This window comes from Schistocerca cancellata, chromosome 2 (assembly GCF_023864275.1).
Source record: "Schistocerca cancellata isolate TAMUIC-IGC-003103 chromosome 2, iqSchCanc2.1, whole genome shotgun sequence".
Lineage (NCBI taxonomy): Eukaryota > Metazoa > Arthropoda > Insecta > Orthoptera > Acrididae > Schistocerca > Schistocerca cancellata.
The window spans coordinates 411,768,189-411,794,922 of NC_064627.1; the positions used below are offsets into that span (position 1 = coordinate 411,768,189).

A 26,734-nucleotide genomic window follows, 5' to 3' on the forward strand; every position below is an offset into this window, starting at 1 on the left:
TGGTGGCGTCGCTAGCTGCAGTCGGCTAATAGCCTCCACAATTTAGGCTGTAATGCCCCACTAGTCGCCGGACCCACTAGTGACGCCGCTTGTTGTTCTAGGCTATAGTGGTGTGCACGTAACAAAGAGGGTGGCAGGACTATGCGCAATAACAATGACCGGTTTATCACGTAACGCTCTAGCCATTAGTATAGCGATTATCATGGCTGACATAAAAGCAAACACGAGCGGTATTATGTTAACAAGCGACAGAGAGGGTTTATCAAGCATGCAAATTTATCTAGAGAGAGTCAGAAGCAGAAACAGGGCCGCATTGCTCTGTTTACCCCAGAGTTGCCAGTTACCAGAGTAGGCAACAGCTGGAGTAAGTGGCGCGAGACGCAGGTCAAATACACTCCTGGAAATGGAAAAAAGAACACATTGACACCGGTGTGTCAGACCCACCATACTTGCTCCGGACACTGCGAGAGGGCTGTACAATAGTGATGGGCTAAACTGCGATTTTCCGATATCAGTGATTTCTGTGAATGCTACTTTTCAGTATCTGTTATTCTTAACTGTGATTTGTCACAGTTAAGAGTCGCAGTTAAGGAACCTAAGTCGCGTATCCCTCCGCCACTGCTATTTCTGCGATTTCTGCTACTTCCGCGATTTCTGCGACTTCTGTGACTTCTGCTACTTCTGTGACTTCTGCGATTTCTGTGACTTCTGCGATTTCTGTGACTTCTGCTACTTCTGCGATTTCTGTGACTTCTGCTACTTCTGCGATTTCTGTGACTTCTGCTACTTCTGCGATTTCTGTGACTCCTGCTATTTCTGCGACTTACCACCGTATGAAAAAGCTACATCTGTCCACACAGAAAATTGCATCTCAACAAACCTGTCATTGGTAAGTATGTTTTACGTTTGTTCTTCCGTTGGCTTTAATCTTGTATTAAAGAAACAACTGTGAAAATATTAATAGTGTAATTAATATGTAAGTAGCCATACAGTGCCGTAATAGTTCGTGTTTAGAAAATGAATTCTAACATATTGTTATGTCCTCAGGTACCCGAACTACATTTCAGTCACTCGGTAAAGTGATAACTCAAAATATCATTGTCAACAGATCTGAAGAAATTGCCACTGCGTCTTTAGACCGTTTTCGTCAGACGAGAGGTTAGTTTCTAAGCGTTTCGATGGACTTAATTACTTCAGTGAGATCGTTCTTGCAAATGTGATATTCATTATAGCAAATATTAGCAATCTACTCTGTCAATTATATTGCTAGTAATTAATGACAGCAAAAATTGTTTAATAATCCTTGTGTTTTTGCAGACACAGTTCTGACTCTGATTACTGGTTGCTGTACGTATCTATCCACATCAAGGCTGTTTTTGAGAGAGACTCGTGAAGATTCAAGAGAGCTCTTAGAGGATTTGCAGTTTAAAAGTGAAATAATTGTGAAATAAGTGTGTGAAATATTAAACTGTGTTTTATTGAAGTTGTTGTGCGATTTTAAAGGAATAATAAGTGTCAAATACAGTGAGTGAATAATAAAAATCTCATTTTCCACATGTTTAAGCCATCCTATACCCATAACTTTCCGCCACTTACTTATTGGTAAACAATTGTTGGAGAGTGACATGCCGCCCCCCCCCCCCCCTTTCTCCACAATCTTGGTGTGCCACTGACCTGTAACATATCCCGAAGTCTACAATATGCATTTTGAGGCTGTTGATATGAAAGTGGGAAGTACAGATCTTCCAGTTAAATCAGGAATAGCTTAAGTGTATTACTTGAAAGTAACACGGGAAAAGCTTACTTATGTAGGTGGTAGTAGTGTCGGCAAAAAGTTCTTGTGTGTGAAGTTGCCATGTAGAACACCAGGTGTAAAACTTCTCTCCCGAGTCTTGAACTGTGTCGGAACAAAAGTGAGGCATTCATATGACCGTTTTCATTTCTCTACACTTATACAGATGTCTGAGTTCTGCTGTGTTAACATTGCAAAGTCCTGTAGGCATGTGGAGTATTAACAAAAACTGTCATATTGGAAGCAGAATCAAACACATTTGTTACGTTACTTGATATTTTCAGGAGAAAAAGGCAATGTTGCTTCTTATTAATATAATACATTCAGAGTCACAGCAGTATTTGACCAACCATAACTGATGCTGAATGTGCATGTCGTCATATAATACGAAGGGCTTATTTCAATAGTGGTACAAGTCCATTACCTCCACTTTTCTGTCTATAATGCTTCTGAAATTAGTGATCTAAACAAACATAAATAAAGGTTCATCTCTAGCAAGAAGCCATCTGCTTGAATATTTATGGTATCTCAAATGCAGATTTGTCAGCGCTCATTTAACTTTACGACTCTGTATCTCAAAATGAACAAAAATGGACTTGTACCACTATTGAAATAAGCCCTTCATATGCACACACAGCACATCGATCTCGTGAGGCACAAGGCTCTCATATCGAAGTACGTACGTCGGTCAACAGATGACACTAGGAAAAGTATGTTAACTGCGCTTTTTAGTTGCTACTTGCGACTCTTAGTTGCGATTTGTCGCAGAAATCGCAGTTTGACTCGGTAGCGAATAGCGTAGTATGAACTTTGCTCAACAGATGGCAGTGCTAACTGCACTTTTTAGTTGCTACTTGCGACTCTTAGTTGCGACTTGTCACGGAAATCGCAGTTGGACTCAATAGTGTATCGCAGAGATGGGCGTAGTACGAACTTTGACCCACAGATGGCACTGTTAACCGCGCTTTCTAGTTGCTACTTGCGACTCTTAAGTTGCGACTTGTCACGGAAATCGCAGTTAGACTCGATACCGTATCGCAGAGACGGACGTAGTACAAACTTTGGCCAACAGATGCCACTGTTAACCGCGCTTTTTAGTTGCTACCTGCGACTCTTAGTTGCGACTTGTCACTGAAATCGCAGAAAGCAGTCCTAAATTCGACCAATAGATGGCTCACGTCTTTGAATATGAAATACTACTTGCGACTGCTAACTGTGACTAAAATCGCAGTTAGATTCTGTAAAGTTACTACTGTGATATCTGTGACTTCTCAGTCACTGTGATTTCTAACAGATACGCGATTTCCTGCCCACCACTACTGTACAAGCAATGATCACACGCACGGCACAGCGGACACACCAGGAACCGCGGTGTTGGCCGTCGAATGGCGCTAGCTGCGCAGCATTTGTGCACCGCCGACGTCAGTGTCAGCCAGTTTGCCGTGGCATACGGAGCTCCATCGCAGTCTTTAACACTGGTAGCATGCCGCGACAGCGTGGACGTGAACCGTATGTGCAGTTGACGGACTTTGAGCGAGGGCATATAGTGGGCATGCGGGAGGCCGGGTGGACGTACCGCCGAATTGCTCAACACGTGGGGCGTGAGGTCTCCACAGTACATCGATGTTGTCGCCAGTGGTCGGCGGAAGGTGCACGTGCCCGTCGACCTGGGACCGGACCGCAGCGACGCACGGATGCACGCCAAGACCGTAGGATCCTACGCAGTGCCGTAGGGGACCGCACCGCCACTTCCCAGCAAATTAGGGACACTGTTGCTCCTGGGGTATCGGCGAGGACCATTCGCAACCGTCTCCATGAAGCTGGGCTACGGTCCCGCACACCGTTAGGCCGTCTTCCGCTCACGCCCCAACATCATGCAGCCCGCCTCCAGTGGTGTCGCGACAGACGTGAATGGAGGGACGAATGGAGACGTGTCGTCTTCAGCGATGAGAGTCGCTTCTGCCTTGGTGCCAATGATGGTCGTATGCGTGTTTGGCGCCGTGCAGGTGAGCGCCACAATCAGGACTGCATACGACCGAGGCACACAGGGCCAACACCCGGCATCATGGTGTGGGGAGCGATCTCCTACACTGGCCGTACACCACTGGTGATCGTCGAGGGGACACTGAATAGTGCACGGTACATCCAAACCGTCATCGAACCCATCGTTCTACCATTCCTAGACCGGCAAGGGAACTTGCTGTTCCAACAGGACAATGCACGTCCGCATCTATCCCGTGCCACCCAACGTGCTCTAGAAGGTGTAAGTCAACTACCCTGGCCAGCAAGATCTCCGGATCTGTCCCCCATTGAGCATGTTTGGGACTGGATGAAGCGTCGTCTCACGCGATCTGCACGTCCAGCACGAACGCTGATCCAACTGAGGCGCCAGGTGGAAATGGCATGGCAAGCCGTTCCACAGGACTACATCCAGCATCTCTACGATCGTCTCCATGGGAGAATAGCAGCCTGCATTGCTGCGGAAGGTGGATATACACTGTACTAGTGCCGACATTGTGCATGCTCTGTTGCCTGTGTCTATGTGCCTGTGGTTCTGTCAGTGTGATCATGTGATGTATCTGACCCCAGGAATGTGTCAATAAAGTTTCCCCTTCCTGGGACAATGAATTCACGGTGTTCTTATTTCAATTTCCAGGAGTGTAGTTTTCTGTTCATTATAACCGCAGTTGATGTAATCTATGTTTCTGAAATAAATCGTTTCAGGTGTATATGAATTTTTACAGAAGCACTACCGGTTTCATAATGTCAGATTACATCTTCAGGTGTACATCTACAAGATAGGAGACGTAAAATCGACATTATGATAAAAGAACAGGTATCTATCCTAATAATCAATGCTTTGTGACAACAAATATGAAACATTCAGACGTCGGTAAACCATATCAGCCCTGACACGGGAAGACTGAGAAAGCACTGGCAAAATATCTAAATGAGCGTTATTCCCACCCAAGTAACTTCAGTTTTCGTAACAGAGATGAGGTGATTAATAAGCTGTCATATTTGAATATTCGGCAGACCACGCATACGGCATCATTAGATATAAAAAATATGTACATCAACGTTCCCGTCGACACGACGCATGATATGATTGGTCACAACTTGAGGAATTACAGCGGAAGCCCTGCAGATAAGACTGACGATATCCTCAAGCTCCTCAGTACAGTGCTCATCTACAATTATTTCACGTTCGGGGGGGGGGGGGGGGTCGTACCTACTTTCAGAAGCATGGTCTGGCCATGGGCTCACAGTTGTCATATTGGGTTACTATTATATTTATGACTAAGTTTGAAAGTGATATTGCTGTGATTTTGTTGATAAAATGAATTTTATACACGAAAAGGACCAGTTTACCACAGAACACCGCGAGGAAGGATGGCTACCTTATTTAGAACTAAAAATTTCCTTACCGGATACAAGGATTGAGTATGTCATTTTTAGAAAGGCCGCAATGATGGATACTGTCATACACCGCAGTTCTAATCAACCTTCTTGGGTAAAATTGGCAGCTTCTACATTAATGTTGTATAGTCTTGACAGTGTATCCTTGTCTAATGAGACACATGATCGAGAATTTCAGTGTATTCTGCACACTGTACATGTCCATGGATACGATTCCAATGACATAAATGCTGCGTAACGAAGAATTCGTTAGGAATAGGCAGAGGTCAAACGGTAGTGAAATGAAATCACACTTAGGAGGTTGGAGGAGGGAGAAGACGACTTCATTGGTTACCATGGGATACTATACTTTGGCACGACTTCACAGAAAGCATGCAAAACGTTACCGCAAAAAAGATAAAGCCATCCTTTTGTATCCCACAGAATCTTAACCGAAGACTTGTACATAGAGAGAAGGTAGCTTGTTGAAAAGTGCGACGCTACTAATGTATATTGCACCAGTTGCGACAATTATCCTTCCTAGTGTGTGAGGCAGACTGGCAAAGGGTTTGGTATTAGCTTCCGAGAACTCTAGAATCAGAGGAGTTCGAAGTTTACTTAGCCACTTACGTCATTCTGGCCATTCCATGACAGGTGCAGTTAATAATTTAAAAGTCTTACACAGAGAAGTAAACGAGAAGACCTTACACATTCTGGAAGAGATTGAAATTATGCAGTATCTAAAGCTATACCTCTAACAAACCCTTAACAGTCAGTGGAGTTAAGACATTACAGTATACTGTCGAATTCTGACTGCCTTTCAAGGAGATAACGTCGTAGTTATGCCACCGCGTGGTTATTGATCCTGGAATGGTTGTTACATGCTGTTGCGTCTGGTCTATTTAGTGTTAATGATTTTTACGCTGAAGTATTTTATGGTTTATATCATTGTACTGTGTAACGAGGGTCTCAGTCACTCCCATCATATCTGGACACTCGCGAAAATGCTTGTAAATTTCCCCGCTATGTGTATGATGCCTCTGTGACATGCATGAGTACACTGACTAGCAGTGTGGCTCTGTACGACGAGGCGTTTGGAGGGTTGCTGTCCGCCGCTTCCTGTTATAGAATGAATTTTGTTAACCATGAACTTTCATTGTTGCTAGTTGGGACATTTTAATTTTTCTTGTTTCCTTATACTGCTCTTTTCATTGTAGCTAAACGCGCTTTTAACATGTCAGTTTTTCAGCTGGTCAATCTGGACTATGACGCCCTCCTTATTGCGGGTAACGGTATTTTATTTTGAAAAGGTTGGTTCTCCCTCTTTCCCATATTAGGGCTTAAGTGTTTTGCTGACCTGTGAGTTTTTCATGTTGGTTGTCATAGACAACAGATTATTAGGATACGTATATATTTTTAGCATAATGTCGATTGCACGTATCGTATCTTGTAGATGTACACCTGAAGATATGATCTGACGTCACGAAACCGGTCAGAGTTCATATACAACTGAAGGCGATATGCTTCAGAAACACAGAGAGTAAAGTATTCTCCGTCTTCATCTGCGCTGAACGCATTACGCAGCAACTGCCTTCTTACTTGCTACTACTACGATAAACGCCTTACACTTCAACCTTCCAACAATATTGCCCGTACATGTATAAGATAATACCGTTGTGACCACAGTCTGACGGTCTTTACTGTTAAGTAGCGTAACGAACAAAACCATGTGCGGTGAGGTAGAACAGTAGTCTATTTAGCGGCTATGTTTTTTGGCCGGCCGAAGTGGCCGAGCGGTTCTAGGCGCTACAGTCTGGAACCACCCGACCGCTACGGTCGCAGGTTCGAATCCTGCCTCGGGCATGGGTGTGTGTGATGTCCTTAGGTTAGTTAGGTTTAAGTAGTTCTAAGTTCTAGGGGACTGATGACCTCAGAAGTTAAGTCCCATAGTGCTCAGAGCCATGTGAACCATTTATATTTTCTGGCTTTACGGGACGTCAGTGATGCAACTGACCCAATTACACCCAAAGACATGGACCGCAAGCTTCAGCGCATTGATATCCCAAAGGATCCAGGACATGACTAACAGATCTAAGGCTACTGTCCTTGAACTCTGCCCTCTATATCACAGCTCCCTTCAGTTACGTAGACTGCAATGGGCATTGTACCATGCATCAAAACATACCGAGGTAGTCAGCATATCATGAAGGGAGCAAGCACCCTAGTGCTGACGATCTCTAAACTATTTGAGAGACAATAGATGTGTCGACTACTGAGAAATACGTAAGCAGAAAATCTTATCCCTGAAGAGTATTGTAGGTCATTCACGGCCAGTCTACAACTCATCAACTTTTTTGTTGGTGAAGGAGGTGATGGACGCAACAGAAAGCTGGAATTCTTCGAAACATCATCCTAGACACCTCCCGTGTCTTCCACAACGTCTGGAATGATGGCCTCCTCTTCAAATTTTCTAATCAAGGGTCCACTTCACAAGGATGTCTCTTCTGGGTATATTTGCAAAGAAGAACAGTTCACACACGTGTTCAGAATGGTATCATCTCAGACAGCAGCATCAATGCCGGTGTGCCGCAATTCTCGCTGCTGGGGCCGATCGTGAACATTCTTTTCACAGCCGACTTTCGAATTACTGACTGCATCCAGACCACACTGCATACAGACGGAAAGGCGTTCAGATGGCGTGCGAACTTCTAGCACTTTATCCGAAGTCTTATCCCTGAAGTAGCGACTGGCTTTCAATGTAGACAAAAGTCAAGCAATCGTCAGTCTGTGGAACATCCCGGCTAACAGATGATCCATGTACATTACGGAAACCCAGTTGGACCCAGTGTCAAACTGCACAGGCTTTGCCTTGAAAAGATTCATGCCATTCCCAACCTGATACTTTTCATTTCTTTATATGCAGATTACATCTGACACTGATTAAAGTCACGTGCAAGCCGATCAACTCATTACTTCTTATTCAAATGACGAGAATTACGATAGTGATTGCGTAGATCAAGCCATATTTATCAATCTCTTTCCCATCTCGTAACACGGAATTGGTACATTTATGTAGGGTACCAGATTGGAAACCGAAGCGAGGAATAGTCAGCGTTCACAGATGGCGCGGGCCAGTGACCGGCAAACCCTGCCATGCCGCTCTCATGTGACCCTTGGAGCAACTTAAAAGCGAGACGCTAACTGAAAGCCGATATCCTCCTGGTCGCTCACACAGAATTTATGCTGGAAATGTACGAAAGGGTGCTGGAAAATAATGCCTCCGATTTTTATGTGAAAACTCTTGAAAATTTTTAAATAAAACAAACGTTATTAACTTTCTGCATCTTTGTTCTTCATGTCTACATTTTTTTCAGAACATAGTCACCCTGGCGACGAACACATTTCTGCTAACGAGAGACCAATTTGTTGACACCATGACTGTAGAACGCTGGACTTTGTCGACGGAACCGCAATCTTACCTCTGCTTACACTGCTTTATCGCTCTCAAAGCGGTCTCCTCGAAGGTGTTCTTGAGGTTTTTGGAAACTTCGGGATGATAGAGAACGGTAAATGTATGAGTCTGAGGTAAGGGACCCTGGTCCAGAATGACCGGATAGGAAGTTATAAGTGAACATTGTTTTGATACTTCTGATAGCAGAATACAAGTACCGGTACTATGGTTACTAAGATTGCGGGGTTCGCAGCTTATAGGGGTGATAGTTTGGACCAAGTAAGAAAAAAAAGTCCTGTCAACAAGGATTCTAAAGTGCTTAGCTTAAGAGCTCAGAGCACTTGTTGATCCTCGCTGGTATGAAACACATCCCTTCTACTAAACGTGTGCCTCTTAAGGTACGCATTTTACAGCCCATGTTTATTGGACATTTTTTCCTTGTTTCAGTCCTTGGAAATTGGCTTGCCCTAAGTACCTGTACATCTACTCCAATGTCAGAGGTATCAGAACAATTTTCGCTTTTAACTTCCTATCCGGTCATTCTGGACCAGGGTCCTTTACCTTCCTTCTCCACCATTCCTGGAAGTTTGTAACACCATCAGGGAATCAACCTGTATACTGGCCACGTGCCGTAAATTGAGGGCAGCACTTGACGTGTTGGAAGCGCCTCCTAGCGCGGGCCGCACGGTGCCAGCGGTTGTGCTCTCTCAGTATCGATGTCTGAGTAGGAGCCTTAGGGATACCAGGATTAGAATATCTGAGGTATATTTGACCATGTTAAAAATTACTGTACGTTTCTAAGTCATTGGATAGTACGGAAGTTGGTCAAGTGAAAAGAGATGCAAGCTTGTTACCAGGCGGGCAACGGCCTGGCCGCAGTGGATTCACCGGTTCCCGTGAGATCACCGAAGTTAAACGCTGTTGGGCGTGGCCGGCACTTGGATGCGTAACCATCCAGCCGCCATGCGCTGTTGCCATTTTTCGGGGTACACTCAGCCTCGTGATGCCAATTGAGGAGCTACTCGACCGAATAGTAGCGGCTACGGTCAAGAATACCATCATAACGACCGGGAGTGCGGTTTGCTGACCCCACACCCCTCCTATCCTCATCCTCCTCTGAGGATGACATGGCGGTCGGATGGTCCCGGTAGGCCACTCGTGGGCTGAAGATGGAGAGTGTGTTCGTTACTAGGCACAGAAATCCTGATTTCGCTTTTCCAAAATTATTTTAGGTGAATACTGGAATGATCGCTACTAATCAGCCATTATTGTCGTTTTCCCCTTCCTTTCCCATCGCTGAACAAAAATTCAAAGGTCTGGGGTTCAGTCGATACTGGGATTTTTTTTGTCACGTGTCGTTTCATGTTTAGCAAAGCCCTGTTAATATAAAAGAATGGAAAATTACACAATGGTCCAGGAACCACGTTAAAAGGTAGGTTCCTCTGCAACTGGTTAACTTAGTTCATAGCTCGAAAACAGGTAGGATAACATGAGCTCCAATAGGACCACGCCTACTAATGCACGGCAGTTTTTGATTCTTACATTTAGACCCATAAAATGAAATAAATTCATAAGTAGAACAAAACGTATTTTTATGGAGGTATGTTCACGTGTATGCAACTAAATACATAGACGGAACACACCTCCATGAATTCTGAAGCAACCGAGGAACAACGGAGAATGAGGAAAAAGACGAAAACGAATTTTGTTTACTTTTCACCCTTTAAATATGAGACTGTTTTTCTGAGAAACAATGGAGGAAACTACTAACACCGAAAAAGTTCATTTATCTCGTGTTTATTATTAATTTGGTCATTATTATTATTTTCACTCTTATTTCCATTGACAGTTATAGTTCTACGTTATATTATTCTGTTCTGTTCTCTTTCAGTCGGTTTTATGTAATTTGTATTATATTCTCACTTATTCGAGATTACTTTTAAATTTGTTCCCTACTGGGATCGCCCTGCTCCCTGCCAGCTTGTCTGCCACTTAGATGAAAAGAACTGAGGCACTTTAAAAAACTGTTGTTAAACAGCGCGCACTACAGCTTGCAGTATAGAATGAAAACTAAAACACAATCTCCAAGCCGGCCGGTGTGGCCGTGCGGTTCTAGGCGCTTCAGTCTGGAACCGCGTGATCACTACGGTCGCAGGTTCGAATCCTGCCTCGGGCATGGATGTGTGTGATGTCCTTAGTTAGGTTTAAGTAGTTCTAAGTTCTAGGGGACTGATGACCACAGATGTTAAGTCCCATAGTGCTCAGAGCGATTTTTTGAACAATCTCCAAATGAGTAAGATTAACTTAAATAAATAAAAACAAGGTTAATGTTAATATCACTAGCCCTCAAATTTCTCTTACAGTATCGTTGGTATCCAGATTAATATCGAACCGCTGCTTCAGCTATTGCGGCCTAGAATATACCGTGTCCTGCATATCCTATCTCAGTTTCACTATCACGCATGCCTGTGTATCCTGCAGTAAGTGTATTCTGTTTCCATGAGATGTATTATGTTAAAGAACCTTGCTCGTACTATACGTGCGTTTGTTTTTGTGCTATGAGGTGTATATTAGGTATTGCAGCAATCTTGAGTCTGGAATGCGGCTGTAGCCCTCTTAATGGAAAATCAGGCCACGGTCAGTTCCTTCCTATGCGAGGACAAGTCTAGTATCTGTCACACCATCTTCAGCTTCGTCTCACATCGCCTAATAAATTAAACAGTTACGAAACGCCAGGAGGCGGAACCCGTTCTTAAACACCTTTGAAACTTGTTTATCATGCTTTATCCTCGAACCAAAAACCCGAACCGAGAAAACAAGAGAATGAGCAAGAACAAAATTACTTACGCGAAGTCGAGAAAGGATGTAGGAATGTTTCGATTTAAATCTTCCCGGCAGATTAAAATTGTGTGCCAGACCGAGACAACAACTTGGGAACTTCGCCTTTTGCAGGGAAGAGCTCTACCGACTGAGCTAGCTAAGCACGACTCACGACTGTCCCTCATAGCTTTATTTCCGCCAGTGCCTCAACCGCTACCTTCCAAATATCACAAAAGTTTTCCTTCGACACTTGCAAAGATCCCGAGATCTGATACATTTTTAATCAGCCAGGAAGTTTCATATCAGCACAGACTTCACTGCAGAGTGAAAAAACTCATTCTTTTTTATTTAATTTGCGAATGCGGCGTCTCCTGAAAACTTTTGTACTGGATCAAGTACTTTTTGTTCACTCGATTAAAATTATGCCATTTCCCGTCAACACATAATTTTTAAGACATACATACACTATCTGATCAAAACTATCCAAGCATCCTTATATAATGTGGAACTGACCACTAGATGTCACAAGAGGTGGACCCACCAGTATAAAAAAGTAGAGAAGTACTAACAACAGAATGGGTCACTCGGGAGGGCTAAGCGACTTCGAACACGGACTAATAATTGGATGTCACCTGGGTAAAAATAGATCAGGGACATTTCAACCTTTCTAAAGCTGCCCAATACGACTGTTAATGATTGCGAAGTGTAAACGTGAAAGAACAATCACAGCTAAATCAAGACCAGGAAATTTGGGTATTTGTGGTAAGAACCTGTGGGGCCAAACTGCTGAGGTCTTCGGTCCCTACGCTACAAGCTATTTAATCTAACTTAAACTAACTGAGACTAAGGACAACACAAACCCATGCCCGAGGGAAGACTCGAATCTCTGACGGGGGGAGCCGCGCGAACCGTGACATGGCGCCTCAAACCATGCGGCTATCTCGTGCGGTAAGACCAGGCAGACCTCACGCACTGACGGACAAGGTAAGTCGAGCATTGCGGAAACTGGATGTAAAAAATAAGATGAAATCAGCCGCTCATACGTGATTTACACAGTAGTCCAGCTAGCACAATGATTGCGTGCAGACAGTTAAAATGAATACGGTATTACATGCCATACATTTCTGTGGGTCAAAGATAAGTGACGCTTGAGCTGATGTAAAGGGCGACGCCACTGACAGTGGATACAGGAAACGAAAAATCTGGAATGATGATCGCGCTACATTCTGTGGCAGTATGATGCAAGGTTCTCGGTTTGACGAATGCCTGAAAAATGTTACCCACCACCATGTATGGTACATACGGAGAAGATGGTGTTACATTATGTTAACGTTTTCCGCAGTTAGGGTACGATTCCATCATCCCGCATATGGAAGTGCTAAATGCGGAAGGATATGAACACATTTCAAGGCATTGTGTACTGTGTACAGTACACGAATCGTTCAGAGGCAATGACTGATTCTTTAAGTATCAGAGTTTTTTTATTTATTTACACGTCAAGTTGAAAAGCCTGTTGTCTGACCACAGGCACGACCTGAAACCAATGAAACATCGTTGGGATGAGTTACAACATCGACTTCGCTCGAGGCCCCAGCGTTCAGCATGTCTGCTTTCGGCTCTTCAGGAAAAATGGGCTGCCATTCCTCCACAGACATTCTCACACCTCTTTGAAATTGTTCTCGGTAAAAGCGAAAGACGGAAACACCCCCGTTAACGTTTACTAGTGGTATTAGATGATCATCAGTGCAATGCGCGGTGGTGGGATCATTCATAGGTAGATTCCTATAGCAGTTAGTGTTAGAGCTGCAACTTTTCCAGATTGATGTGGTAGTTGCATAACAAGCATTCTCACTAGGATAATAAGAAAGAATAACGTTTTTTCTCTAGGTTTTACGACTGAGGTTTATTGAACTCTCGTATTAATGCGTCATTTTAGATGTAATAAGACTAAACGTATTTCCAAATTATCGAACAGCAAATCGTACTAACGGTAAGAGAAATAACCAGAAGCCTAGAGTGGCTTTGTTAATTAAATAAGGTTCAAATGGTTCAAATGGCTCTGAGCACTATGGGACTCAACTGCTGAGGTCATTAGTCCCCTAGAATTTAGAACTAGTTAAACCTAACTAACCTAAGGACATCACAAACATCCATGCCCGAGGCAGGATTCGAACCTGCGACCGTAGCGGTCTTGCGGTTCCAGACTGCAGCGCCTTTAACCGCACGGCCACTTCGATCGGCAATTAAATAAGGTTTTATAAATTAAGATTCTGTATGTCAGAAAGTGGAAGTCTACAGTCAGTGCGCATCATAATTTTTTAGTCATGACATAGACATACTGATTTTTATTGCGATAACCATTCTAAAACCATGAACTTGACAACAAACATTCGAATGATGCGGTTTGGGAATTACTAGCAGGCACAGTAAAACGAACAAATGTATCAGGGAATTCACTGAAGTGTAAAAAGTAATTATGACTGTTCCAGAATGAAATAGAAGTGGTAGGACTTGTAGCCAGCCGAGTGTTTGGTATATGAACCAAAGGGATTGAGTGCTGAATTCCAGAAGATTACGAAAACTCGAAGATGGGCAGATGACATGACAAAACATGCCGGAAGTAATATGGACGCGTATAGGTGAAAACCATAAACACCGTAAAATGTGTATGAAGTATTTACTCAGCAGTGGATGTCAAATGGCTGATGATAATGACGACGATTACCACAATCGTTTTGTTTAACCGAGAGATAAATCATTATTTGTATCTTGTATTGTGACTCTTTGTCTACGTTATTTACATGAACACCAACAGACACATATTCAGTGTAAACGCGTATATATTAATAACCTTTTTCTGAGTTTCCTTCCCCATACCAGCTAGGACCTCTGCAAAATATCAGCTGAAGAGGAAAGCGAGATAAGTGAATGCTGTCCTTGCCCGCACTCGCTCGTGCAGATCGTCCTGCAACGACACATTGCTCTCATATTAACCTATACAACACACAACATTTGTGCAGCCTTGCCACACTTTCAGCCTAGTTTCTGTGGAACACACCTATAGAAGAAAGTTTCCGACACATTAATCAAAGTTATTAAATTCAGCTAACTGGCTAATTATTGAGGAAAAAGCGATTTTCTTTGTTGTTTAATTAGTAAAAAAATCCTATTGGTAAAATATTTGTCATTTATTATCATCGCGTATAGACATGTGGCGCCAAGGTTATGCCATTATTCCACAGCTTGTCGTGTACATAAATTACAGGCATAGACGCTTCGAGTGCTTCCAAGAGAGAACAACACGTCCTCGATAAGAACTTAAGAAGCTTTGTTGAAATAACTAATTGGCGTATAACTGAAAATTATTTACATTCGTTCTGGTACCAAGAGCGTAATTTCCATGCACGAAAAATTTGTGTCACATCTTAGAGTGCAAACGCTGCGAATAGCTGCTCGGGTAGTTCGTCGAACCCATGAAACCTTTGTAAGCATACAATATGATATTTTACCTCGCCTCCATCGCGAGGCGGGTCTCAGAACGGCAGAAGGGAGCAATAAGGAAGTGAATATAGAGCTCCGGCGTAGCACTTTGCTGACATTCTGAGTGGGAGCGCAAACTGCGAAAGGTAGCAGGGGCAAACGGCAGAGCTTATCTCAGCCTGCACCCGGCGCCAGCCAGAGTGTTGCCTTGGAGGCCGATGTTGTTATCTTGGTCTCTGCTCACGGTCAACAAAAGGTTCATTGTCGCAGGCGTGCGGAAAAGCAGTAAGACGTATAAGGAAACTGTGGAAAAGCATCAGCTTGTAAGCTATCCGAACTCAATACACAAATTCAGAAACGCAGCCTATAGAGTAACGTAAGTGTATAGTGTCTAAACAAGGGGAGCCACACATTGGGACATGCGCTTACGATGTTGCTCGTGACAAGAGAGGACCCAGAAGAGTGTGTGCTGCTGACGATGAGAGGGAGTCAGGGTGGAGCCTGGTTCCAGCTGGACTTGAAGTGTCCATCCGATGGACAGATCCACCATGGTAGATTATTTCATCCCAAACGCATAACTTTGGAATCTAATCTGTCGACGTAAACAGCGACGGTAAGTGATTTTACATTGTAGGTTATCCTTCATTCGCTGCGTAAACAGTGATAGCAGATATTCCTTCGTGCACCAGAATGAGTTATGGTGCAAGTATCCGTTAAGTCAATATTAACGATGAACGAACGGCAGGTGGATAGCATAGACAGCAGTAGTGCACTGTATCTGACTGACAAATTGGCCATTAGACTTGGTAGCTCCTTTTAAGACTCTGTATGCTTGTGACTCTTCAAGCTTTCCTGGCGGATATGTTGTAAATAGTCTTCATGGGTTTGCCGCCGGATAACGTTCTGCAAATTACACAATATTTCCTCAGAGCAACTGTCCGACATCTTCAGGTGGTTGAACCTCGCTGGTGGCTAGGCACGACTGACGGTATCTGCACGTCGACGCCCCTGTATGTGGAACACGTGCGCAAAGAAAGTCGCGGAAATGGCGCGTGTGCAATGATTTGCGGACAGATGTAGCCATACTCATAGGGTCTCTGCCGAAAATCGCAGAGCGGCCTTCCTGCGCGTGGGCTTTACGCTATGTTTACTAACAGTGCGGCCATACGTTACTCATTAGAAAACCATATTTAACCAATGTTATGACAGGTGTGTTAACGAAAAATCTAGATTTTCTCGTCATGATTTAATAGCAGCCAGTGCAGAGTTCCAGGCTGTGCTCAGTTGAAATTTCACATCCCTGTTCTTGAGATTATCAGCAATACGGATGTGTATTGCTTCCTTGATGAAGCAGTCCCACAAAGATGATGCCGGGGATAAAACCTCCGTCTTGTCATAAATCATGCGATGTCCTGTATTCAGACAGTGTTCTGCAATTTCCGACTACTCCGTTTGGCGTAGGCGTGAATGACGCTGATATTAGTCGCAGCGTTCGTGTACTGTGCGACATGTCTGGCCTATATATGCTGCTCCACACTGTCAAGGAATCTTATATACACCACGTTTCCTCAGGCCAAGATCATCCTTAACCGAACCCAAAAGGTTCCTCAGTTATGCAGATGGTCGTAATGTCATATCATCCGAGGACTCTTTTGACGACATGGCACCAAAATACGGCAAGAAGGCCAAAGTGGTGGTTGTCTTCGTATCTTCATTTTGCTCCAGTGTGGGCCTGAGAGCATTACGTATCTCTCTCTGGGGAGAACCGTTTTGTTGGAACACTGTCTTCAAATGTTGTATCTCAGTCGACAGGCTTTCAGGATCAGATTCCACATGCGCTCTATGAACAAATGTACGTAATGTACTACCGCACTGTGCAGGGTGATGGCAGCTTGGGGCTTGCAAATATAGATCTGCATGCGTTGACTTGAGACAGACGCTGTGTCCCAAGGTTCCATCTGCTTTCCTTCGCACCAAAACATCAAGAAAAGGTAAAGTACAATCTTTTTCCAGTTCCATTGTGAGATTTATATTCGGTTGGAGCGAATTTAAATGGTGAAGAAACGTAGGTAGAGTATCAAGTCCATGTGGCCACACCACAAATGTATCATCCGCAGAAAATAAGAGCGTTTGGGAGTGGCTGAGTGTAGTGCTTTTTCTTCAAAGCCCTCCGTAAAAGAACATTGCAATGAACAACGGCGTCATACACGCGTACGCCAACCGGAGAAGTCGCAATTGCAGAACACTGTCTGAATACAGAACATCGCATGATTTATGACAAGACGGAAGTTTTATACCCAGCGTCATCTTTCTGGGAGTGTTTCATCAAGGAAGCAATACATATCCGTACAGCTGATAATCTCGATAACAGGGATGTGGGATATCAACTGAGCACAGACTGGAAACCAACACTGGCTGCTATTAAATCACGACACGAAAACCAAGATTTTTCAATAACAGACCCGGCATAACATTGGTGTAGTATGGTTTTTGATGTATTGGCAGAAGAGCCAACACCGTATAGCTAGAGGAGGCCGAAATGCACGCGTTAAGCTCACGCAGGCTGGCGTGAGGTCTGGAACAGTTAAAGGAGTTGAGTCTAATAAATAAAGTACGAAGCTCTTGGAATACGTAACTTTAATCCATAAGTGTAGAACATCGCTCTTGATGATACATAATTTGAATCTCAATATAAACTGGTAATGGCGCCTTGCTAGGTCAAAGCAAATGACGTAGCTGAAGGCTATGCTAACTATCGTCTCGGCAAATGAGAGCGTAGTTATCAGTGATCCATCTCTGGCTAAGTCGGCTGTACAACTGGGGCGAGTGCTAGTACGTCTCTCTAGACCTGCCGTGTGGCGGCGCTCGGTCTGCAATCACTGACAGTGGCGACACGCGGGTCCGTCGTATACTAACGGACCGCGGCCGATTTAAAGGCTACCACCTAGCAAGTGTGGTGTCTGGCGGTGACACCACAGTTTTTTAGTGAGTTAAGTCTGGCTGCATTGTTAGTAAACGCAGCGTACAACCCACGCGCAAGAGGGCCGCTCTGCGATTTTCGGCAGAGGGCGCTTGAGTACGGCGCCATCTGTCTGCAAATCATTGTGCATAGGTGATTTCCGCACCTGCGCATTCTTTGCGCGCGTGTTCTATATACAGAGGCGTCTATGTGCGGATACCGTCAGTCGTATCTATCCACCAGCAATAACCACCTGGAGATATCTGACAGTTGCTCCGAGGAAATATTGTGCAATCTGGCGGCAAACCTGTGAAGACTATTTACACTCTGTATGCTTGTTTATCAGTTTGTATGTAGAGGAGCATCATCAAGGAAAGAAATTTGCCACAGGTGAATTACGCGATGATAATAAATGACAAATATTTTACCAATAGGATTTTTTTACTAATTAAACAACAAAGAAAATCACTTTTCCCTCAATAATTAGCCAGTCAGCTGAATTTCATAACTTTGATAAAGGGGATTGAAGAAGTCTGCAGGCAAAACATTGAAGCTCGATTTGGTATTCAACTGCAGGCAGTCAAGTTGCTGTTGACGTGGAGAAAGAATGACTAAAGATGAAAGACACCCTGCTGCGGTCCACTGAACAATCTGTGTAGTTGTGGCATTGCTCATTCTGCCACTCTCACATGCTTCATCTGCAGCAAAATAAAGATTTTACGGACCTATTTTTCTCTAGTTGCGGCACCGAAAACCTCAAGTTTTTTTCTGTATGACGTAATGCAAATCACATTGGCAATATCAATTCGCTGACCAGAGTTGGTGGTGTAGCAAATTAGGGAGAAGAATTAAAGGATATCATCGTGACGACCAATGACATTTTTGTAATTCAGCAGATATTCCATGAGGATAAACGACAATCAAAGTAAAGGCTTATAGATAGTGAACGTAAATGAAAAAATTCAGAACTTCACGCCTGAGATACGGACCTTATGAAATATTTTACAAATATTATATGTCGAAACGTAAGTTAAAAATTACATTTTTGGGCAATTTTCTTATTATAGTAATTCTTAAATCTCTTTAGCATCGGAGATGTATTTGAACTTAGATAAGCAACTGTTTCGTTAGGTACTATTAAATGCCAACGAAATGCTTAATAACCATTATTTTCGGGTTTCTGAAGAATAAAGAAGTGTATAAGACGAAACTTTCTTTTACGGTAATTGCAAGTACAGGTAAATTAGTCTAACATGAAATGAGGTACTCTGCATTATGAACATGGGAACTGCTCTTCACAGAATATATTGGAAACGTCTCCCGTCATCGTCGTAGGAGCGCTGTACGTAATTTATCAAACTATAAGACAAGAGTAGTAGCCCTGCCTGAAGAAAGGCAGCAATGTTTTGTTGGAGCGCTTCTCGTATGCGAGGATTATTTGAGTACCTTGCTCCTTGAGCTCCCCACAGAAGTAACAATCAAAGGCAGAGAAATTAGATGATCTATGTGGTCAGGAAATTTATTAGCTTTGCTGAATTTCTCTGCCCAACGAACATCTCACGAACTCGTCTAAGATCGAATGAGATAAGTACGCTGCTGCTCCTTCCAGAAAATGTTGATGCTGTGGTTCATCTTGTCAACTGATCCGCAAATGGATTAAACAAAATTACTTTGTCTCGAAATATACTTCTCCGGGCCATTTTTATTAGTACCTGTCAGTAAATACCGTAATTTAAAACATTACGTATGTTTGATGGAGTCACGTTATTTTCTGATGAAGATTGTACAGCTGAGTATCAAATATCTGTATACAGATAACATTAGGTAGTATGAATGTGGATGATCTACTCACCTTTTCTTACAGGAAGTCATGCATGAACAAAAGAACATTCACTCAGTCGACAAATGACAAGAGTTGCTGAGAAAGACAGAGAGAGAGAAGAGAGAGAGAGAGAGAGAAATAGAGAGCGAGAAATGGGGGAGCTACCGAAAAGACTGTGATTAACTGTAGCCATGCCTGATTGTCGTCATCTTCGTTGTTACCCCCTTCGTGTCGGTACCCGTTGCTATTGTTGCTGTCGTACCCATCAACGTCCTCGTCGTTGGTGTCCTTGTCTTTGCTATCATTGTTATTTTCTTCCACCTCACGCTGCTCCTTTGTCAGAAGTGTATACATTTTCTAGTTCGTCCGGTGGCGCGTCTCAGAAGCAGCGTAGATATGAAAGATCACTCCCAGAGGATATTTCACTGCCTCCGCACGTACAGGATGCTGAAACAATGTACAGGTGATTACTAATTTGATCACGACAGGCATTTAAAATACACTGTTAATAAGATAAGGCATTGGAATGAGTCTTATCACACAATCACAAACCTTGCCTCTAAGACCTCGTTTTATTTCGAACAGCATTTATTTGTTGTATAAGAAGAATTCCATGTAATAAAAGGAGCATAACTTAAGAGATACATTTTCATTCGAAACTGTTAATCCAAAGACCTCTCCAGCTATTTACTGCGTTGTTTAACCTCTCCAGGTATTTACTACGTTGTTTAATTATCTTTTATTTGTGCTTCAAACATAGGTCATTCAGCTTCAGTTCAACGAATAAGGCTCAAGGCCAATTTAGTGCAATGTTATAGGGAACTTTACGAGACAGCAACGCTGTGCTGAGACCAAGAAGCGGTATATAATTGTAAAAGGTTTGGAGTGAGACGTTATAACACCTTCAACGAGAAGGAGTAGGAGACAAACATAATTACGTAAATGACTAATCGGCAATGAATTCCTTCCAAACGGTGCATCGCTAGAGAGAGAAGGGAAAAAAGTCTGCATTTCAGTGTACACTGTAGGCTGTATGCAGGCTGGTAGCTGTCATTCAACAGTCGTTCCCAAATGCGGTTCCATGCGTACAGGGAAACGATGTACACTGCGCAAAATGTCTTCACCCGTGTTTCTCGGTTCCGTACACCTTCTCCAAACGCCCTACATGCCAGTGGTGTCTAGGCTGCTGTAAACACATGGAATTCAGTTGTTGCACCGAGGAGAACTTCTACAAGGAGTATACTAACGTAAATATAACTCCAATTAGCGCATCGAGCAGCGTTTATACTAGGAGCACACTGTATAATAGGAATTAAATGCCTCCGAGAAAACTGTGTGTCGGATTGGAATTCGAATCGGGCAGTCGTTTTTCACGGGTATCGCTCACGACCCTACTTTCTCACGAAATGACTTGCTGAAATAAAAATCACTTGTTTCGACGATCGTACTGAACCAGCAAATATTATGTGTCCCATGACGGCGCCGGTGACTGCACTGGACCCCCGGGACATTGGATGGTCTTTTGGAGGAACTGTTCAAAACGTTAGACATCTGGTGTCAGGAATGTGCTCATTGTTAGTGTCAAAGGTCCGAAGAATCACAGAGATTCACCCCTGAATCACTACAGGCTTCACGGTGTACATTTTCATTTTCATTTTCCATGCAGTATGGAGACCTCTCGTCATGGCAGAGGAGACAAGTTAATTTGTCAGAACGACATACATAATGCCCCACATAGTTTGGATGAATAGACGTGTGATTGACATAATTATTCCCCAGCCGTGGACGATGCCTACCCAGTTCATTATGAAGTCTTCAATAACAGGTTTCACTCTATCGCGGGAGACAAAACCATTCTGGATCGACCTGTTACAACTAGTGACAGCCCATTATAGGAGAGCAGACAGGAGTGTAAATTCGTTACTTCGATAGCAAGCTCTGTAATGTAGTGACTATATACACTATGAGTAAAGACTGGTTATAACTAAACTTGCGTTACATGACAGGGTCCCCATGAAAAACGAGAGATCGTAGAACAACTTTGTGGAAACATTTGTAAGGACATGTGGAAGAGAAATAACAAATAACAATTGAAAGAAGCACATTTTAGTTTCCATATGCGTGGGGAACATTTGTTAATTGCGTGCCATGTTTACGTTCCAGGTAATAAACGTCGCTCAGTGTGATAACCATCTGAATTCACGACAGCCTGAAAGTTTGTAAGGATACCATTTCACAATTGTTCGCAGCACTTTTTGGGTCCAATATACTCAGCCACAGCAACATTAACTGCAGCAATTCGTGGAGGAAACGGCCTTTGGCTCCTGCCAGGAGAAATTCCCAAATCGCCAGTTAATTATAACTTCCGAATTATGTTCTTCACCTCTGGTGCGGAAAGAGGATCTCCCCGTATGACTTTAAGGAGTCGATGCTCGTGAAGAGCAACAGCACTATTGCTGTTGTTTTGGTAAAACACCTTGTCCTGATACAGTTGCCTGTCTGCAACTGTAATGCACACTAATACTTGCGTTTCAACCCTATGTCGCCGCACCAGTACCGGCGCTTAACAGGAAGTCGTAACATTAACGAACACTACTAGCAACGCAAACCCTGCAGCGCATAGTCTGAGCTTCATTCGTATGAAGTTGGATACCTATACGGTAAATAGTTTTCCGTCTGCACTGGCTCAAGCAGAGAAAGTTTAATTACAACCACACTGTATTTCATGCTCGCTCCGACGCTACTTAAATAACAATACAGTTCTCATACGATGGTATCGATTATGCACTGCGGAGTAAGACACCACAAGACATGAGTCGTAAATCGAATGTGTTACTTAGTGCATCTATTAATCCGTATTTAGTTATTAACGACTACAAGAGTGTGACAAGTAGATTCTGTGATTTGTCCACTTGATGACTGACCCGACAACAAACCTAAAACTATCGAAGTACAAAATCATTTATAAGAATGCGTTTGCTGAAGAAATTATAAAAATACTCCGATATTTTCAAGATGACGTGATACGTATCGAAGCAGTTAGCTACGATACCGCAATGGCAGAATTATGTAATCTTGGGCAGACGTAAAATAAATGCGAGTGCTCTCTGCATATCTGTCTCATCCCCCTCCCCCACTCCAACCCCCACCAACTTCCCTCCTTTCACACTGGCACTCATTCCTGCAGTTAGACGACAGTCCACCACAGTGTCATTTACCCCAAGACAGGAGGGAAAGTCATGTACGAGATATGTTAATGAGTATTTTAAATTATTTTCTGTATCATTAAATTAAGATGCTCTTTCATTACCTTTACTAATTACACAGAAGTCTCTATCTCATACAATATTAGCTGATTACGGTCACAACGATGATTTTCAAATGATCAGTAAGTGACAATTTATCTGTAACATGCGCATGATGTCAAGACTTGATGTGCAGCTCCACGCAAATATACGAGCTGCTATTCAAAGTTTAATTTAACTATAATCAGTACACATCCAGTTCACAGTCTTTATTCAGACGCTGGCTAGGCGTCATCGAATGCGTGCTCTAACTGTTTGGTATGTTTTCGGAGTGGAGATGAGGAACTAGCCCGTTATTCGCTAACAAGGGTTTGGTGCAAATGCGACGGACCATACCAGGCATGAGAGTTACGGCTGATAATTCTGTCCACAGGTTCAACCTGGCCAGTTTCATCTACCGCGTGGTTAGAATTACACTTTCCCTATTTCATGCGTTATAACACGGACTCTACACTACTGGCCATAAAAAATTGCTACACCAAGAAGAAATGCAGATGATAAATGGGTATTCATTGGACAAATATATTATACTAGAACTGATATGTGGTTACATTTCCAGGCAATTTGGGCGCATAGATCCTGAGAAATCAGTACCCAGAACAACCACCTCTGGCCGTAATAACGGCCTTGATACGCCTGGGCATTGAGTCAAACAGAGCTTGGATGGCGTGTACAGGTACAGCTGCCCATGCAGCTTCAACACGGTACCACAGTTCATCAAGAGTAGTGACTGACGTATTGTGACGAGCCAGTTGCTCGGCCACCATTGTCCAGACGTTTTCAATTGGTGAGAGGTCTGGAGAATATGCTGGCCAGGGCAGCAGTCGAACATTTTCTGTATCCAGAAAGGCCCGTACATGACCTGCAACATGCCGTCGTGCATAATCCTGCTGAAATGTAGGGTTTCGCAGGGATCGAATGAAGGATAGAGCCGCGGGTTGGAACACATCTGAAATGTAACGTCCACTGTTCAAAGGGCCGTCAATGAGAACAAGAGGTGACCGAGATATGTAACCAATGACATTTCATACCATCACGCCGGGTGATACGCTAGTATGGCGATAACGGATACACGCGATGTCGCCAAACACGGATCCGACCCTCATGATACTGTAAACAGAACCTGGATTCGTCCGAAAAAATGACGTTTTGCCATTCGTGCACCCAGGTTCGTCGTTGAGTACACCATCGTAGGCACTCCTGTCTGTGATGCAGCGTCAAGGGTAACCGCAGCCATGGCCTCCGAGCTGATAGTCCATGCTGCTGCAAACGCCGTCGAACTGTTCGTGCAGATGGTTGTTGTCTTGCAAACGTCCCCATCTGTTGACTCAGGGATCGAGACGTGGCTGTACGATCCGTTACAGCCATGGGGATAAGATGCCTGTCATCTCGACTGCTAGTGATACGAGGCCGTTGGGATCCAGCACGGCGTTCCGTATTACCCTCCTGAACCCACCGATTCCATATTCTGCTAACAGTCATTGGATCTTGACCAACGCGAGCAGCAATGTCGCGATACGATAAACCGCAATCGCGATAGGCTGCAATCCGACCTTTATCAAAGTCGGAAACGTGATGATACGCATTTCTCCTCCTTACACGAGGCATCACAACGTTTCACCAGGCAACGCCGGACTATTGCTGTTTGTGTATGAGAAATCGGTTTGAAACTTTCTTCGTGTCAGCACGTTGTAGGTGTCGCCACCGGCGCCAACGTTGTGTCAATGCTCTGAAAAGCTAATCGTTTCCATATCACTGCATCTTCTTCCTGTCGCTTAAATTTCGCGTCTGTAGCACGTCATCTTTGTTGTGTAGCAATTTTAATGTCCAGTAGTGTAATTACCGTACGAGAACCAGACTTAGTAGCATTAATGTCCAGTGTACGGGCTGCATGATTTCCATGCGTCACAGCGCCACCGTCCAGTTGCAACTATGGCCACCATCGTGATTCATAGTCTCACACATCTGACCGGTCCCAGTGCACTTGTTGACGCGTCAATACGAGCTTGGACAAAGGGAACAGGGCATTATAGGTGAAGCTCTATTATCAAAACAACAGTAATGCTGCAGCTGCATTTCGAAAATATCACCGGCTGAAAGAATTACGGAAGGGTCCTCTTTCTCCACCTGCTGTGCGGAGTGTATGAAGACGTTCGAATCAACTGGAGAACTGGGCGTCACTCCGGGAAGAGGCCGACACCGGTTGCACCACAGGTGGTCGATGAAATCGCTGTTGCTATGGCAGACAAAGATGCGCACAATTCCCGATCGTCAGGTTCGCGCGTGCTGTATCGCAAAAGTTGAACATGGTCCACTGTCTGGAAGATGCTTGGAACCTTTCTCAAATGGTATCCGTACAAGATCCATATCGTACAGCAGTTTGCATCAGAGGACGCACAAAGACGAGTTGACTTCACTCTCCACTTTCTCGAAATGACTGAAGTTGACGAGGACTGACTCTGCACCATCATATAGACAGACGAAGCACAATTTTCTCCGACGGGTGAGGTGAACAAACAGAATTGCGCCGAGTGTGGGGATCTTCACCTCCAGTCATTGTGCATGAAGTTCCTCTGTATGGTGAACGTGTCATCGTAAGGTGTGGCTTCACGGCTACGTTCATCATTGGCCCATTCTTTTTTAAACAGGTTGGCGCTCAGGAACCAAAGACGTGCAGCGTGACTGGCCAGCGATACTGCGATATGCTTTGTCAGCATGGCATACCCATCCTACAGGAGAGAGAGGCATTGAACTCAACAGTTTTCATGCAAGATGGGGCCCCAACGCATATCGCTCGTAAAGTTCACCTGCTTCTCCAAAACACATTTGGAAACGATCAAATTATCTGCCGATCGTTTCCAAATACTTGGCAGGCACGACCACCTGATCTTACTCCCTGTAATTTTGGCTGAGGGGCTACCTGAAGACAAAGTTTACCAGGGGAACAGCAGCATATCACGAGAAGTGGCCAGCATACCTACGGACAAGCTTCGTTCTGCTGTGCAGAATGCAGCCCTGCGCTTTCAGACTCTTCTTTCAGACTCTTCTGGAGAGTGATGGGTGCCATCCTGAGCCCCTTTTGTAGCAGTAATGGCACCGTTATGTAATGGTATGGTGTACCGTGGCAGTACATTAAAAGTGTTTCAGTTGAATTGATTCTGCATTATTTCTCCTCCCTATGTCCACGACACTAATACTACCAAGTGTGGTCCTCGTACGGTAATTAGTTTCCGTGTTATAGCGTGTTAAATAGGGAAAATTTAATTATAACCATCCGGCATCTCTCTGAAGATAGCTCTTTACGCTTTAAGAAAGAGGAATAGTCCGTGATAAGTAGAAATAAAAACCGACAGCTTCTGAAAAATTGCGGAATAGCAGACGAGGACATAGACAGTTGTGTCTTTTTTTTTAAAGGTGTTTGCCTTTAGCGACATAGACAACGGGAAATCTAATGTGGTTTGTCAAACAGGGATCTGAGGCCTGCACCTCCCGAATGCGAGACCAATATAGTGCTTAACGCACTATAGTTGAATCGTTAAATGAACATCGAGTATATGCTGCTTACATAGTAGATGAACGGTCACCCACTTTCTGTAAGAGGTGATTACAGAGGATGGCGACGATGACAGAAACGATTCCCCGAGGCGTTATTTCTTGCAGCTGAAACTTCCTCCGACATTCGCCAACACCCGGGAAGCGGTTTATG

General features: G+C 43.8%; 1 protein-coding gene across 2 annotated transcripts in view; it reads right to left on the minus strand.

Annotated features, from left to right (window-relative positions):
• LOC126161859 (organic cation transporter protein-like) overlaps positions 1-26,734 on the minus strand; it is a 325,910-nt gene that overhangs the window by 232,104 nt on the left and 67,072 nt on the right. For both annotated transcript variants that reach the window (XM_049917973.1, XM_049917972.1), the window contains exon 2: positions 19,919-20,170. In XM_049917973.1, the coding sequence (XP_049773930.1) occupies positions 19,919-20,077 (159 nt within the window). In that variant the 5' untranslated portion in view covers positions 20,078-20,170. The remainder of the gene's footprint in view (positions 1-19,918; positions 20,171-26,734) is intronic.